Source organism: Triturus cristatus, chromosome 4_2, assembly GCF_964204655.1.
Source record: "Triturus cristatus chromosome 4_2, aTriCri1.1, whole genome shotgun sequence".
Taxonomy (NCBI): Eukaryota; Metazoa; Chordata; class Amphibia; order Caudata; family Salamandridae; genus Triturus; species Triturus cristatus.
The window spans coordinates 925,005,259-925,022,504 of record NC_140586.1 but is presented as its reverse complement, the minus strand read 5'-3'; the positions used below and the strand labels follow the sequence as shown (position 1 = coordinate 925,022,504).

The window sequence follows — 17,246 nt, the reverse complement described above, 5'->3', positions numbered from 1 at the left end:
TCTACTTTATAATGAACCGTTAAATTCTGAGCCAGGAACTAGCAACAGGCAAGGGGTTCCATTAGCGCGCAGGAATGTCCTGTTGTCACTGGCCCATGAAGTGCCCTTTGCAGGACACTTGGAAATGATGAAAACCCAGTATAGGTTGGATCCTCTGTGCTACTAGACAAGGATGCGCAGAGACACATAGCGGTTCTGTAGGTCCGGTTGAGTGGTAAGACAGGAGGGAGGACTAAGGCATCTCCAGTGCCTCTGCCAGTTGTAGGTGGTGTTCCATTTGAGCGGGTGGGAAAAGGCATAGTTGGTGCATTTGACCCCCCCACAGAGTCAGAAAACAAGTATATCTTTGTTGTGGTGGATCATGCCACAAGGTACCCTAAAGCTGTACCTCTAAGAAGCATGACTTCAAAGGTGGTATCAAGAGGCGATTTCTGACCGGGGAACCAACTTAATCTTATCTTACATGAGAAAGATGTGGAAGTACACTGGTGTGACATACCGCTTCTCCACAGCATGCCACCCACAAACCAATTGTTTGGTGGAACAGTTTAACAAAATACTGAAGAGCATGATGGGAACCAGAGAACCTCAGGAGGAAGTGAGATTTTCCCCAGCAATGCCTCTAGTTTGCCTACCGAGAGATTCTGCAGAAGTGAGTAGTGTTCAGTCCCTTTGAACATCTATGTTGCACAGAATGAGGAGTTCACTTGCTTTAGTCAGGGAGCGGTGGAAAGGAACCTCAGAGTCTCCACAGGAGGATGTGGTGGACTATGTGATTGGCCTTTGGAAGTTACAGCTTTGAATTGGTAAAATACCAAACAAGCCAACCTGAAATGAGTAAAAGTAACGCCTGACACAGTGTTTCGCTCTAATTAAAGCTGTAATACTGTGCCTGGAGTGGTAAATGGCTTTTCTCATTTTACAGCTCAGCAAGGACAGCACTGTGCTAGTCCTATGCTTAAAGACTTTGCTGTACAAATGGCAAAAGACTTTGTCCTTTTCTATCTCGGCGTGGACGGCACTGTGCTAATCCTATGCTTAAAAACTTTGATAGAAAAGCAGACATTTGAGGTGAGCAGATCTAGAGTGTCGCTGGTGTTGAGAGTGCTCTATACAAGAGCTGCTTTCCACCTAAACTTGAGAACTACCCAGAGTTCTCTGCTTCTTTTTTGCATAATTTATTCGTCACTCTATGCCTGCAAGGGTATGTTTTTGACATATATTTTGAAATTAAAAACACCAACACATAATAATATATATTTAACCAATGGTAATATTCTTACTTTGCTGAAAAACAGTAACTATTGAAAAGGGCAGTTTACACGTTGCCCCAGAAATTCTGGAAAATTCTTATTGATATAGGACTGCAAATGGAAATTGTAACATTGGTGATCCACCTACGCGAAGATAATTTTGCAACGGTACGATGGGGCACACAAGGGGAGTGCACCAAGGCTGTGTACTGGTACCAAGACTTTTCTCCTTAATCATAAATAATGTTGTGCAATTTCTAACTGAGGATCTGGCAGATGCTCCTTTGCTAGGGGGGGAGAAAGTAGTGACCCTCCTCTTTGCAGATGATACACTGCTGGAGTCTAAACACCGGGGGGATAAAGCGATTCCCCAATCGCTTCAAAGATTTTTGCAACACAAGAGGCCTAGTAATAAATACAAGCAAAACCAACTTTATGACACTGATCCCCCTCAAGTCTTACAAGGAGGAACGCAACTTGAGAGAGCCAGTGCCTTTGAATATTTAGGTCTAAAGCTGTCTGATAGCCTGTCATGGAACTCCAATTTAGCCAAAATTACTCTGAAACACAAGCAGTTAGTCGGGGCTTTGTGGAAAGAGCATTGCTTCTCATTCGGCAAGCTGGCTGCACCTCCTTTGCATGTCTATGACATCAAAGTAGTGTTCTCCGTGATGTATGGGTCAGAACTATGGGGATTCGAGTGAATGGAGGAGCTCACTACCTCAGAAAATAAATTCCTTAGGAGTTTAGGGCTGTTGCCCCAGAGCACCCCTCTTCATCCCCTTATGTTGGATATGGATAGATTGCAGCAAAAGCTAAGCTGTGTCCTCTGTTGTTCCGGCTGAGGTTGAAGTCAACTCCCGACCTTTTGCCTTATGCCTGTGCCCTAGAGGACGTAAACCAAAGGGATATATTTAACAAAATTATTTGGCAGAGAAATGTCAAGAGCCTGCTATTGGACATCGGGCTAGGTAACACCGGGTAAGCTGAGGATCCTTCCTTGCGACCCCGGAAAAGTAAAAGAACTCTGCTGGAAGTAGGTAGTTCAAGGTGAGCTTCGTAGTGGTACTCTAGACTTTATGGCCCATAAATTTGACGGGTCCATGCAGAGGTACCTAGACTTCATTGAAACACTGAAGGATAGGAAACTATTTACCCAGTTTACGTTTGGCACCCTGCCCTTGCGCGATTTTATTGGGAAATGGAATAGTGGCTCAGTGGCAACACAATGTTGCCCTGGTTGTAAAACCTCCAAGAAATCTCTATCCCACTTAATGCTTGCTTGCCCGCTATATGCGATACCCAGAACAAATTGGCTGAGCCCAATCTGCAAACAGTTGGGAACCAATAGTCACAAGGATGCATTGCGAATTCTGAAGTCTGACGCCAGGCCCCTGTTTGCATGTGCCGTGGCTAAGTTTTTGGGCCATATGTGGGGTATCAAGAAAAGAGCACAAAGGGCGAACGACAGCTAATTGTATATAATGGTCTTAATGGGTTGTGACCCCAGTAAGGGTGGCTCATACATTTATCAATTTAATAGATCACATGTACACTACTTTTAATATTTTATGTATAAGTTATTGATGGTCGATGTGTATATAACCTTGCGACCAGCTTTATAGTTTTTATTAGAATTGCGGTTTGTTTGTACTTCATGTGATGTCTGAGGCAAGTTGTATGGTTGTTTTTAGGGAAACTTTTTATGACAAGAATGTGGAAATAAAAGTATACAACAAAAATATTAATAAAAAAAGGAAAAACTTTATAAATAATAAATAAACTATTCCCACTCCAATGTATACAACACTAGAGAAAGCGTTAAACTCAGGAAGGGTAAAATACACTATACCCACTCCAGTCTGTGCAACAGTAGGTAGAGTTGGACTGAGAAGGGGCAAAATTGACTATTACCACCTAGTCTGTGCAACAGTGGGGGAAGCGTTTGACTCAGCAGAAGTAAAATGTACTATTCCCACTCCAGTCGGCGCAACAGTTGGGGTAAAATGTACTATTCCCACTTCAGTCTGTGCAAAAGTTGGGAAAGGGTTGGACACAGGAGGGGTAAAAATCACTATTCCCACTCCAGTCTGTGCAACAGTAGGAAAAACTTTGGGTTGCTGAGGCGTAAAATGTTTTATTCCCACTCCAGCCTGTGCAACAGTAGAGAAAACGTTGGACTGAGGAGGGGTAAAATGTACTATTCCCACTCCAGTAGAGAGAGAGTGTAGTTCACTTAAAACAAACATACTTTAACCGCTCTATTAAATAATAAAAAATATAAATATTTACATTTAAAAATATGTCTAAACTTTAACAAAAATTAAACAAATTACATATATATTACAATGTGTAATGATTATTGTAAATTAAAACAAATAATACTAATGTAATTAAAATACCACAGTATATTCTTACAATCATAACAACCAACAAATAAAATGTAATCGAAATTAAAAAGTATAACACAATTAACATATTTATAGACCGCCTGGATCAATGGGCCAATTTGGTAAATCTCTGCTGGAAACAGTTATGGTCCAGGCTAGCTCCTCGGCGAATTTTACCCTCCTTGGAGATTTTAACCTTCACTTTGATGACCCTTCGGCATTCACGGCAATCGAATTAGTGCATGACTTGATGGCATGCCAACTCCACCAGAAGGTTTTCCAAGCAACCCATATTAAAGGTCACCTACTTGACCCAATTTTCTCAAATCTGGTGGAACTAAAAGGGGAGGCCCCCAGCCCCTTGCCATGGTCAGATCCTTTTTTGATCCCATTTGTATGGGCCCCATTGAACCCGGTTGTGGACACACACTCCACGCGTATTTTAATCCGTCCTAGGCCTAAGCTCTCTGTAGACGGGTGGATCCAGGGACTGGAAAATTCCAAATCAAACTTGGAATGTAACCCAGTCACGGATTATCAACATTTCACACACTGCTTCGAGGAGTCACTGAATACAGTGCTCCCTAAGAAACATATCCAGAAGAAAATAGGTTCTAACAAATCTGCATGTTTCTCTCCTAAGTTGCACGTTTTAAAACAACAATCTAAAAAACTGGAGAGGACATGGAGGAAAGATTTCTCACATATTAAGAAACAGGAATACAGGGCAGCCTTTAGAACTTATAAGGATGAAATAAAACAAGCCCGGGCCACCTATTACCAGGAAAGGATTTCCTCTGCAGCCAATTCTGCCAGAGAGACCTTTCTTACAGCTAAAAAGCTTCTCAAAGTCCCGGTCCCACCAGTTGCACCTGATCCTTCGGGATACCGCTGTAATAAACTCGCAAAATACTTTGCCGTCAAGGTATATAATATTCTTAAGCAGCTCCCACAAAGAAATGTTGACACACCTGAACCAACGATCGCGAGCAAACATGGAACTACACACCAACTGGAGACCTATATCCCGATGACTCAGGAGTCATTTCAAGCCATTTTAACCTCTGTCAAATCAGGGTCACCATTGGACCCTGCACCTCTCAACATCCTAAAACTGGTAGAGCCCATAGTTGCCCCCATCATGATTACCCTCATTAATACCTCCGTTGCATTAGGCATAGTCGCCCCGGAATGGAAAAGAGCAATGGTGAAAGCCTTGCTAAAGAAACCCAACCTGAACCTTGCAGACTTGGGCAATTATCGTCCAATCTCGCTTCTTCCGGTAATTAGCAAAATTGCAGAAAAGCATGTTAACCATATGCTTTCCTCTTTTCTGGAGTCTAATAACCTGCTTTACCCCACGCAAACTGGCTTCCGCCCGTGTCAAGGCACTGAGACCACCTTATTAGCAGTGGTAGAAGAAGCAAGAAAAATCCTTGATACTGGAGGTACGTTGGCCATCATACTCCTCGATTTAAGCGCTGCCTTCGATACGGTGTATCACTGTATCCTGGCTCACCGTTTTAGGACTATAGGAGTGTCCGGCATGGCGTTATCATGGCTCCAACCCTTTCTGAGGGATAGGTGTTTCCAGGTTTTTGAAGGTGACACCTCTTCTAAACCCATCCCTCTCAAGTGCGGAGTCCCACAGGGCTCATCTTTGAGCCCTACCCTTTTTAATGTCTATATGTCTCCACTGGCGGACATTGCTTCCCCCTTTGGGATTCATATAGTTACATATGCCGACGACACTCAGTTAGTTGTGTCTCTAACCCAGGCCGGCCACACTTCCTCCGATCTACATGCCTGCCTGGAGGAAGTAACCAAGTGGATGAGCCTGTCCCATCTAAAACTTAATGGTGATAAAACGGAGCTCCTGCTGCTTGGCAATCAAGTACATTTTAAATCTAACACCTTGTGGCCAGCATTTATGGGCCCTGCACCCAGTCCTAAAACTGAGATGGAAAAGCCTGGGTGTTTGGTTGGACCATGATCTTGCTTTTAAAGTCCAAGCCAGGAAGACATCCGCTTCATGCTATGGCATGCTAAGAATGATCCGGAAAGTGTTGCCCCTTTTATCGGATCAAGCAAAAAAAAACTCTGGTCCAAGCGCTTATCATCTCCAGGTTAGACTAAGGTAACGCCCTTTACTTGGGCGCTCCAAATGCAGTTACCAAAAAATTGCAGATCGTACAAAACACCGCCACAAGACTGCTTATTGGATTCCATAAGCGTTGCTTGGCAAAGCCAGCACTACGTGCCCTCCACTGGCTACCGGTGCAGGAGAGAATTCATTTCAAGGCCCTTTGTGTTGCCCATAAGAATCTAGGAGGGAATGGACCTCCTATTTTAAAAGACATGATTCTTCCCTACAAGGCCAATCGAAGCCTCCGCTCTGATGAGTTGTATCTAGCATCGGTACCTAGGATTAAGAAGGCCAAAAGCGGCGGCCGCCATTTTTCATATAATGCCTCAAAACTATGGAACAGCTTGCCGCTGCATCTGCGTAGGGAACCTAATCATTTAGCATTCCGGAAACAACTAAAGACGTGGCTCTTTCCCTAGATGTCCGGGCCAACTCTAGTAACCACTACAGTGCTGGGATGCTCCCGGGTAGCCATGCGCTTTATAAAAAACATTTTCATTTCATTTATATCACACAATAAATAACACAACTGTCAATAAATGAATAAATATTTTTACTTTTATTATTACTTAAATAACTTTCCACCCTATACTTCTACAAACTATAAAACACATACCTAAAATATAACTTAAAAAATATGATCATTTAACAAATTATATAATTAACAATTAAACAATTAACAACAATTTAATAATTTCCAATACATTATTTCTTAACTTCCCACCTTGTACCCCTAAAAACCCAACACCTCACACCTAAAATATATATTTTAAAAATGATAGCAATTGCGCAATTTACATAATTAATTATCAATCAATCAATTATGTATTTGTTGAGCGTGACTACTCACCCGGAAGGGTCTCAAGGCGCTGGGGAGTAGGGGTGGTGGAGGTTCCATTCCATCAAGGAGGGGGTCTGTCGAAGAGCCAAGTTTTGAGGTTTCTCGTGAAGATGGGGAGTGATGTTGTCTGTCTGAGGTGGAGTGGTAGGGCGTTCCAGGCTCTGGCCGCGAGGAAGGAGAAGGAGCGGCCTCCCGATCTGGTCTTTCTGGTGCGGGGGACCATGGCGTAGGAGAGCTGGGCTGATCGTAGGGTCCTTTGGGGTTCGTGGAATTTGAGTCGGCTGTTCTGCTATGCTGGTCTGGTGTTGTGGAGAGCTTTGCGTGCGTGGGTGAGAATCTTGAAGGTGAGTCTAGCCTTGATGGGAAGCCAGTGGAGTGTGCGCAGGTGCTGGGAGATGTGGCAGTGTCTTGGCAGGTTGAGGACCAGTCTTGCGGCGGCGTTCTGGATGTTTTGTGGCTTGCGGGTGAGGTTTTTCTTTATTCCGGCATAGAGTGCATTGCCATAGTCGAGTCTTCTGGTGATGAGTGCATGAGTGACGGTCTTTCTATGCTCATGGGAGATCCAATTGAAGGTCTTACGTAGGAGGCAGAGGGTGTGGAAGCAGGAGGATGCGATGGAGTTGATCTGGCGGTCCATTTTGAGCTCAGAGTCCAGGATGATTCCGAGGTTGCATGAGAGGTCCGTGGGGGTGGGTGGGCTTCCAAGGGTGGGGGCCACCAGGTGACATTCCAGGCGTCGGGGTGTGGGCCCATGATGAGTACTTCTGTTTTGTCAGTGTTGAGTTGTAGGAAGTTGCTTTTCATCCATTTGGCGACAGCTTCCATGCCTTCTTGAAAGTTGGGTTTGGCTGCATTGGGTTAGTTGGATAGAGAGAGGATGACTTGGGTGTCGTCTGCGTATGAAACAATGTTGAGAACGTGGGTTCTGACGATGGGGGCGAGCGGAGCCATGTAGATGTTGAAGAGCGTTGGGCTGAGGGAGGACCCCTGGGGGACTCCGCAGGTGATTGGTGTAGGGTCCGAGAGGAAAGGAGGGAGTCTGACCCGCTGCATTCTGCCGGTGAGGAAAGAGTGGATCCAGTCGAGGGCCTTGTCCCGGATCCTTGTGTCGTGGAGTCTGCCTGATAGGGTGCAGTGGGAGACTGTGTCGAAGGCCGCTGAGAGGTCGAGGAGGATGAGGGCTACTGTTTCTCCTCTGTCCAGGAGGGAGTGGATGTCATCTGTTGCGGTGAGGAGGGCAGTTTCTGTGCTGTGTTTTTTTTCTGAAGCCGGATCGGGAGGAGTTGAGGATGTTGTGCTCTTCGACAAAGGTGGCGAGTTGGCTGTTGATGGCTTTCTTAATGACTTTCGCTGGGAACGTGAACAGGGAGATGGGTCTGTAGTTTTTGAGGTGGGTGTGGTCTGCCAAGGGCTTCTTCAGGAGGGGTTTTATCTCTGCGTGTTTCCATTAGTCGGGGAAGGAGGTGTTCACCAGGAAGCGGTTGATGGTGTGGCGAAGCTTGGGTGTGATGGTGTCGGTGGCTCTGTAGAAGATGTGGTTGGGGCAGGGGTCCGTAGGGGCCCAGAGTGGATTGATTTCATCGTCTTCAGTGTGTCTTCGGGGGTGAGGGCTGTCCAGCTGTTGATCGTTGGCTTCAGGGTGGCTGGTGAGGGTTCAGTGTGCAATTAATAATAATTAACAAATAATAAATTACTTGTATTTAATTAACATCCCACCCTTTACTTCTACAAACCTAAGAGCTCTCACCTGATATATAACTTTAAAAAATAGCTTAACCCCTTCGATGCTGCGCAGATTCCGCCGCTGTGCTGACGGAATCTTGCGCGGGTGTGGTCATGACGGAATGGTTCCGTCATGAGCACAGCTCAACCGTGGGTCATGACGGAACCATTCCGTCATGAGCACCGAAGGGGTTAATAACACAATTTACATAATTATCAATTAAACAATTAACAGTAATTAACAATAAATTCCAATTATTATAATTAATTACGTTCCCATGATTTACCCCTACAAACCTCACAGACCTGTACCAAAAATATACATTAAAAATGTAATGACACATTTTACATAATTATCAACTAAATAATTAAAAAATAATTATTAATCAATTATAATTAAATTACTTCCCACCCTGTACCCCTACAAGCCCCACAACCCTCTACGGCACTAATTAAATTACATTAAAAAACCTACAAACTATATGAAAACACATTAACAATAATTATACAAATAATGTATACAATATAAAATTAAAATATATACTAAAATATATAACAATTATTAAAAATGACATTATTAATTATATTTTTGCTAACAATATTAACATAGATATTTTTAACATCGATATTAACAACACAGATATGTTTGTAAACAGTATCACCAACGTAGATATTTTTGACAGTACTATTACTTACCTTGGAAAATCGATATTCTTGTCAATGATATTCCTGCATCACGATATTAAAAACTCAATATTTCTGCATCTCCGATATTTTTCACTCAATATTTTTTCCAATACTGTAGCGTTAGTGGCTGGTGTGACAATGGTGAACAACAGTAATCAGTGATACATATACAAAAACATAACAAGTGTTAACTTAAAAATGCATACATTGGTAACACGGGGAGCCCTGGATTCATGGTTCTGCCTATGGCAATCATTCATTGAAGTCAAAAATAAACACGCTGATGTTTCGACCCCTAAATTTCTTTTTGGAATGCAGTCTTCATTAGGACATAAAAAGTAGACACCTACAAAAATTGAATCATAAGGACAACTAATAAGAGTAAAGCAATGAAAAATTATGCATTCATGATGACTTATGAATCACAATGTTCGACCAATCAAAGTAAATATTATGCTATGAGATAACCTTACCTCTTCTTTAGAGATATGTATGTAATATAGCAATTCCTACTTCACAAACTCAAGACCATACAGAACACCGCAGCCAGACTCATCCTTGGAATCCCCCGTCGAGAACACATCAGCCAACATCTACGAAGACTCCACTGGCTCCCCGTAGAGAAAAGAATCACCTTCAAAATCCTCACCCATGCCTACAAATGCCTACACAACAACGGACCCAAATACCGCAACGACAGAGTCAACTTACACGTACCCAAAAGAAGCCTCCGTTCCTCCAACCTCGCACTAGCCGAAACCCCGCGCATCCACAGAGGCAGAGCAGGGCGAAGATCCTTCTCCCACATTGCAGCCAAGACAAGGAACGAACTACCAGCAGACCTCAGATGTGCCCCCTCCCTGAACACCTTCAGAAACACCCTCAGGGTCTGGCTCTTTGGCTACGCAGTACCAGCGGCACTCCCACCCCTACCCCAGCGCCTTGAGACCCCGAAGAGTGAGTAGCACGCTTACAATTCCCCTGATTGATTGATTGAATCTGAATGAAACAGAATGCTCACACCGATCTCAAACAATGATATAAAAGAGACTGCCATTAAAGAGTAGTCCAAAGCATAGCATGAGATAGTCACTGGCACATCTGACAAGACAATGCACTGATCAGTGTCAATCCAGTAGAGGACAAAATGGTGAGGGAGACACTTCTACTGGGTAAAAATCTGTGAGAGCCTATCGAAGGGCAGCATGCTTGAGTAAAGGAAATACCACAGTGTAGTGTAAATGTAAAGAGAAGCGCCCGACAGTGTAAAGCGGGAAAAGCATGCCCGTAGGCAAAATAAGCACATTGGATATGTCTGTGGAGGTACAAATAATGTAAGCGGGCCATCTCACAAGAAACAGAACCGAAAAAGTGCTGTATTATGCGGTCAATCCATACTTATATCAACACTGATCTCTGCAGTCGCTGTGTGTGAATGCACAGTCAGCGTGCGGTCGTGCTCGTTACCTTAGAAATAATCGGTGTCTCCCGTAGCGTGCACATGGAGACTCATCAGACTAAGCGGCCCGCGAACAAGGCCCTAGAACAGGAGGAAAGAGTACCTTCAAGTATTCTGGCAGCTGAGTGAATACTTTATATGTCCTTAGAAAAGAAAAAAGCATAAAAACCACTACAGAAGTAGAAGAAAGACCATGAGTAATCCAGTAAAAGACGCTTCTGTAGTTACGGCACAAGGGGAATGTCATAGTAGAAAACTAACCAGAAGGACTGAGGTGTACCCTGAATCATCAAAGAAGATTGGAGGTCCTCGTGTGAGTCAAAAGGTGGATACCAAGTCACAGGGAGGCCTTAAACATATCAAAGGCAACCTAGCTGGGGGAGCACGCAGAGATCTAGTACGTGAAACTTAATAATAATAGCATGCAAAGTATGTAAGCATAGGGCCCAAATCACAAAGGTAAACTTAGATGTTTGGTCAAAACTTAGACCAAATGTCCAAGTTTATGACTTTGGGAATTCACAAAGGGAATTTATGAGTACTATATGTCTGCAGTTGGGGTGGGGATCCAGCCCGTGTGCAGACATAAAGATGGTACTTGTAAATGCCCTTAGTAAATTCCTAAAGTCTTAAACTTAGACATTTAGTTTACGTTTAGACCAGACGTCTACGTTTAACTTTGTGAATCGGGCCCATAGATATTACATAGCCAAGGGCTCATTTATAATACACATAGAGAAATCCAGAGTACATATAATATAGAGGTTAGAGAATGATGGCTTGTCTCCAGTCCTCAAAGCTTGTCAGTCCATTTGTTATTGAATCCACACGGGCAATCCATCTCAGTTGTCTGTTCATCAAGGTGTGTGTCATGTCGCCACCTCTTGAGTTCGGTGCTATCGAGTCAATCACTTGCCAACGGATATCCTTGGTTGAACATTTCCAGGAACAGCACGGCACAACAGGTGAGGCCCCCACCACATTCCATTTGATTCAACTCCTGTGTTGTAATACACAGCCCTTCACCTTCTGAGTTGTGTGGCCAGTGTAGATCATGTCACAGTGAAACCAGATGGCATACACCACATTGTTAGAATTACAATTTGTCAATGATCTCATAGCAAACCGTTTGTCATCATAAACAAACTCCTTTGTGTCCTTGCCATGTTTGACGGCTATACAATGCCCACATTTGAGGTGAACGGTGAGAGGGGGGAGGCCCCATTGTGGTGTCAGTAGGGATATGGGGGTTTGGGGAGGGCTGCTCTGACCATCAAATCCTTGATATGAATCCCCTCTTGAATGAAAACGGAAGTCCGTCTGGTTGTTGTATGGAGGTTTGTATCAAATCCAAATGTTTGTTGACAATGGCCTTGGCCGCATTACTTGCCATGCATGCTGAAAGTGTTAACACAAATCAAGCGATCTCTTTTCTGTTGAGCCTACATGTAAATGTTTATACCCTATGATTGCACAGGCTTGTGCACACGAGTGTATGGGTTTCATTAAACAGCTGGTCTTTTTCTACCTGTTTGAGACCACTTGTATTTCTTTAGCCTAGAAAGTAAAGGCTTCATTTAGCTTCCCCTGAGGGAACCCTCCTGATGGGGTGGGCGGACATTTAAACATTTCTACAAAGGTCATTACTGGGTTTGGCAGTTAGAGAGGTTTGGCTATGGCTTTGATGGAGTGGTCACTGCCATAGCCAAACCTATAGGTCGCTCGCAATTAAATTGGATGGACGGACCATTATTTTAGTGGTGTGTATACCCCGTTGCCAGTGTAACAAAGTATACATACCGCCAACAAATAAATCATGCTCTCAGTCTGTGATGGAGTGGGAAGTGCCTACTACCCAGACTGAAGTGAGGGCCTTTTTAAGACTAACAGCGTATTACAGGTATTTTGTGGCCAACTATGAAAGTATAGTTGCCCTATTGACTGCTTTGACCTTTAGGAAGCAGCCCAGGAAGGTAATATGGACTGCAGAGTGCCAGGAAGCATTTGAGGAACTAAAGAAGGTACTATGCCTCCAACAAAGGAGTTGGACGGGTGTTAGATCAACAGAATGACAAAGATAGAGAACTTCTGATAGCCTTAATCAGTAGGAGATTGCTACTAGAGAGCAGAACTGGGCAGCACTTGAGAAGTAGCTCTTCGCCAAAGTCTGGGGCTTGCAATCATTTCGGCCATATTTGTTTGCCACTAAGTTTGTGGTGCAAACAGATCATAATAAACTGAAATGGATGATTGCTATGAACACAGAGAATCCCAAGTTATTGAGATTGTCTATTTCTCTGCAAGGGTTAGAATATAAAGTGGAGCACCGAGCCAGAATGAGTCACAGGAATGCTGACGGCCTTTCCAGACAATTTTACAGATCTGACCACCCAACCTCTCCATGTTAGGAGTTGGTTTGGAGTGTTCTGATTTGAGAGGGGCATCCTTTGGGATGTAAAAGTCCTCTGTGTGGTAATGGACATGCACCCCTGCCCTGAGTGCCCAAAAGTACAGTTGTCTGGATCACTAATGCTGATTTCTGTTGTCATTCTCAAACACAGATAATGCGTGTGCACCATGACATAGACCTGTCTCATGGATTGCGGTCTTGTTGGACCAGGAGGGATGCCCAAAGCGATACCCTCATAGTAGTGGAAGGCCGCTGCCTTTACCAGGAGTTAAGCAGCAGGAGCGTGCTGGTGGTAGCCTACTGTGTAGTGATCAGTAGGAGTGTAAAAACAACAGTTGATGGACAGAATGGAAAACAATGTCATACATTCACCCCAGTACAGAGATCTGGGCCTAAATCCATCGTTTTTTGCTCACCATGCCGTTCTAGTTTGAACCCAGCCATATGCAAATCAGTCTTGACCCTGTGCCTCATGGGTACAGTCCAGCCCAAACTGCCAAGCCAGGTCCTCCCTGGACTGGAGGCAAGCATCCTAGGACCGGTTTCGGGGTTTTACCCCTTTTCAGCCAGAATAGCTTGATTCCAGTGGCATGGAGAGCACGGGACCCACGTCTGGGCATACCCTTCCCACTCGGGGTGACAAATGCAAAAACAACAGTTGATGGACAGAATGCAGAACAATGTCATACATTCACCCCAGTACAGAGATCTAGGCCTAAATCCATCGTTTTTTTGCTAACCATGCCTTTTCAGTTTGAACCCAGCCATATGAAAATCAGTCTTGACCCTGTGCCTCATGGGTACAGTCCAGCCCGAACTGCCAAGCCAGGTCCTCTCTGGACTGGAAGCAAGCATCCTAGGACCGGTTTCGGGGTTTCACCCCTCTTCAGCCAGGATAGCTTGATTCCAGAGGCATGGAGAGCACGGGATCCACGTCTGGGCATACCCTTCCCACTCGGGGTGACAAATGCACAAACAACAGTTGATGGACAGAATGCAGAACAATGTCATACATTCACGCCGGTACAGAGATCTGGGCCTCAATCCATCGTTTTTTTGCTAACCATGCCATTCCAGTTTGAACCCAGCCATATGCAAATTAGTCTTGACCCTGCCACTGGAATCAAGCTATTCTGGCTGAAGAGGGGTGAAACCCCGAAACCGGTCCTAGGATGCTTGTTTGCAGTCCATGGAGGACCTGGCTTGGCAGTTCGGGTTGGACTGTTCCCATAAGGCACAGGGTCAAGACTGATTTGCATATGGCTGGGTCCAAACTGGAATGGCATGGAGACCAAAAAAACGATGGATTGAGGCCCAGATCTCTGTACTGGGGTGAATGTATGACATTGTTCTGCATTCTGTCCATCAATTGTTGTTTTTGCATTCCTGTGAGCAGCGTGGGACACACTGGATGTTGGGGAGAGAGTAAGAGACTCCCTCTGTACACTTAAAAGGGGTGCTCTTCGATACATTGAGAGATCACAAGGAAGGGGCCTGGACAAATATCAGGAAGGAGACGCGGCTGATAAGGGAATCATAAAGAGTTGTGCTGAGAACCCAAGATTAACCCCTTTGATGCACACATTACTGTGGCTGACATCCAGGATTGAACTCTAGTCACTACCATGGCTTGTGTTGTCAGCTTCGGAGTCTCTCCCGCTGTGACAGACCATCTTTCAAGAGGAAGAGAGAGAAGAGAAATGTGTATCATCCAGGGAAACCAATCTGACGTGCTTTGGAGCACCAGTGGCTGCCTGCCTCCCAAGACCTGTGTGCCCTGTGACGAAGAGAAGAGCGTTGAAAGGAGCAAGGTCCAGTTGCATGCCCAAACGAGAAGACTCCCAGTGCAAGGAGATGGCTACTGCACAGATCGGGTTGTTGCCCATGTGCAGATTCTAGTCAGCAATCCCCATATGCAGGAGAGGGCCATCGTGAAAATAACTGTGAACAGAGTGCCATGCGAGGTGAGTGAAGCCAGAGTGGGGGCTGTAAAATCTATTGGCAGATTAAAAGGCCCGAAGCTGTGTGGAGCCTAGGGGTGACCCCATATGCCAGGAGGAGCCGAGGTATGGACTACTGTGTGGTGAGGACCGACGTCTGGGCTGCTGATACCAAAGTTGCGGAGGATCGGACCATCACCTGAGAACTGTGAACCTTATGATCCGTGAGTCAAGCATCAAGGATTGTGCCCAAGTTGCTACTGTCAGTGCATCGCCACATCACCAGGACCCCCGCTGGGAGCATCGGATTGCAATCCTTATCCTCGATGGGGGGCGCAAGACTAATTGCGCAGGAGGAGCACCTGGCCATCTCCGATCTCTGCTGGAGCTGGCCACGTAAGCTCAGGAGAGAACCAGCGTGCAGAGTGCTGCTGCACCCCCGTGTAGCTGACTCATAGGACATGACTGGAGCAGTGTGAGTGCCCACAGATGGGGAGCCAGCTGAGACACTACAAGCATCCTGCTGCTGGAGAATACTTACGGGCTTATCCGCCTGTTAGAATAGAAATTGTTCATGCTTATGCATGCTTTATGTAAGTTAGCATTTGCTGCACCATTTTCTATTTGGGCGCCATTTTAGGCTGCTCGAAACAGATTTAGTTTAATTCCGATCAGATAGAGGCCCTCTCCCCCTTGTTTGGTGGCGGGCTCCAGATGGACCGGCCTGGACCATGATACTTTGTATAAGATAGGAGCGTGTTTTCACCCGGTTACGAAACGTAGATAATGTATCTTTATGCTTGTTGATTTCAGTTCCCTCTGCAGCACTCCTAGCGACTGGGCAGATAGGGCTCTGCTCTGAGTGTATATGAATAAACAATTATTGGTTTGTAGTCTCTACTGTCTGACCGACTCTTCATTTAATACGGAAGGCTGATAGGTGGTCATTAGTGACCCGGGTGGCCCTAAACAGGTTATTTCCTTCACGCCCCGGGGTACTTGATGCTAAGGGCCAAGACACACTTGACTACTTTGCTAGGAGTTGGAATGGACTCTTAAGTTAAGACCTACTAGTGACAATTCCCTAGATGTGGTGGCCAGTGAATGGGGAATAACCCCTACCACATTACGAAGAACAGGTGGGACAGGGGTTTACCAGCTCTGACATCAATGCGAAATGTGCTATTGTTTATATATGTCGTACCATTGCTTTGAATGTGTAGAGATAGAAATAAAATACTTCTTTTTATTATAAAAATGAGTATTTGACTGGACATTATATTATTGACACTGTTGTGCGCTCTTTGAGTTATGAGTTGTGTTCACTAACCTGTACTGACACTTCTCACCAAAGGAGCCTTGGACTGCTTGACCATAGATACCAGTGACAGTCAAGTGCTGAATGGCTGCTTGGCCAGTTGCTCAGTATCCATAGTTGGTTGGGCCCTATATCAGGACTAAAAGGCCTCAACTCCCAAGTTTGGGTCCAGTACCCCTACATGCCCGTGGCCCTCTGAACAATTTACTGACAAATACTAATAAGCCCACCTTTCCTACAAGGACCCTGCCAATCACCAGTCCACATGTAAACCATATATCCTCCTCCCCACAGAAGCTACAACATATATACTTCATACGTAGCAAACAGGATTAACGTATTTGACACAAAGGAGAGCCAGTAGGCAGTACATCCACTCTGACACAGAGGGACACCACGTTATAAGGACCTACTTTAACTCTCAGAGGCACAGCCTCTCATCCTCTACTCAACTCACCTTTACTCACAGAAGGACATCTCTTCTTCCTGTACCCACCTTAGCTCACAGTAGCCCGTCTCTCATTGAATATCTGCTTTTACTCGCAGAAGGACATCACCTCATCCTGTACCCGCCTTTACTCTCAGAGGCACTGTTACTCCTCACACACTCACCTTTGCTCGCAGAAGACATTCCTTTATCCTGTACCTCCCTTAGCTCACAGTGGGCCAGTCTTTTGTACATCCACCTTTACTCTCACAGGGACACCACCTTATCCTTTACCTCGATTTGATAACAGAGAACAGCCCCTCATTCAATGGCCATTGTATCACACAGAGACACCTCTTAAATACTGTACCTACCTTTACAAGTGAACGCGTCGACATGAGGTTCTGTCCCACCAGTACACAGGAAGCGATCTGTCACCACTTCGCTGACATCTTTGACATTCACGTAGAGGGAGGCTTTCAGTGCATCCCTGTTGCACACTTGTTTCTAGAGAGGGAACATCATTAGAAGGTGTTATTGTCAAAACATATTCCATCTTTAAAACTTCTTTGACCCCCTGAGACAAGCAAATTAGGCATGTACTGATGTAGACTGAGGCATAATTCATAGAATCCTGAAGCGAAACCGCTGTT

The 17,246-nt window shown here is 44.9% G+C and overlaps 1 protein-coding gene across 2 annotated transcripts in view; it reads right to left on the bottom strand.

Moving 5' to 3' along the window:
- LOC146835421 (complement factor B-like) overlaps window positions 1-17,246 on the bottom strand; it is a 687,940-nt gene that overhangs the window by 28,116 nt on the left and 642,578 nt on the right. For both annotated transcript variants that reach the window (XM_085602982.1, XM_085602983.1), the window contains one exon: window positions 16,968-17,100. In XM_085602982.1, the coding sequence (XP_085459108.1) occupies window positions 16,968-17,100 (133 nt within the window). The remainder of the gene's footprint in view (window positions 1-16,967; window positions 17,101-17,246) is intronic.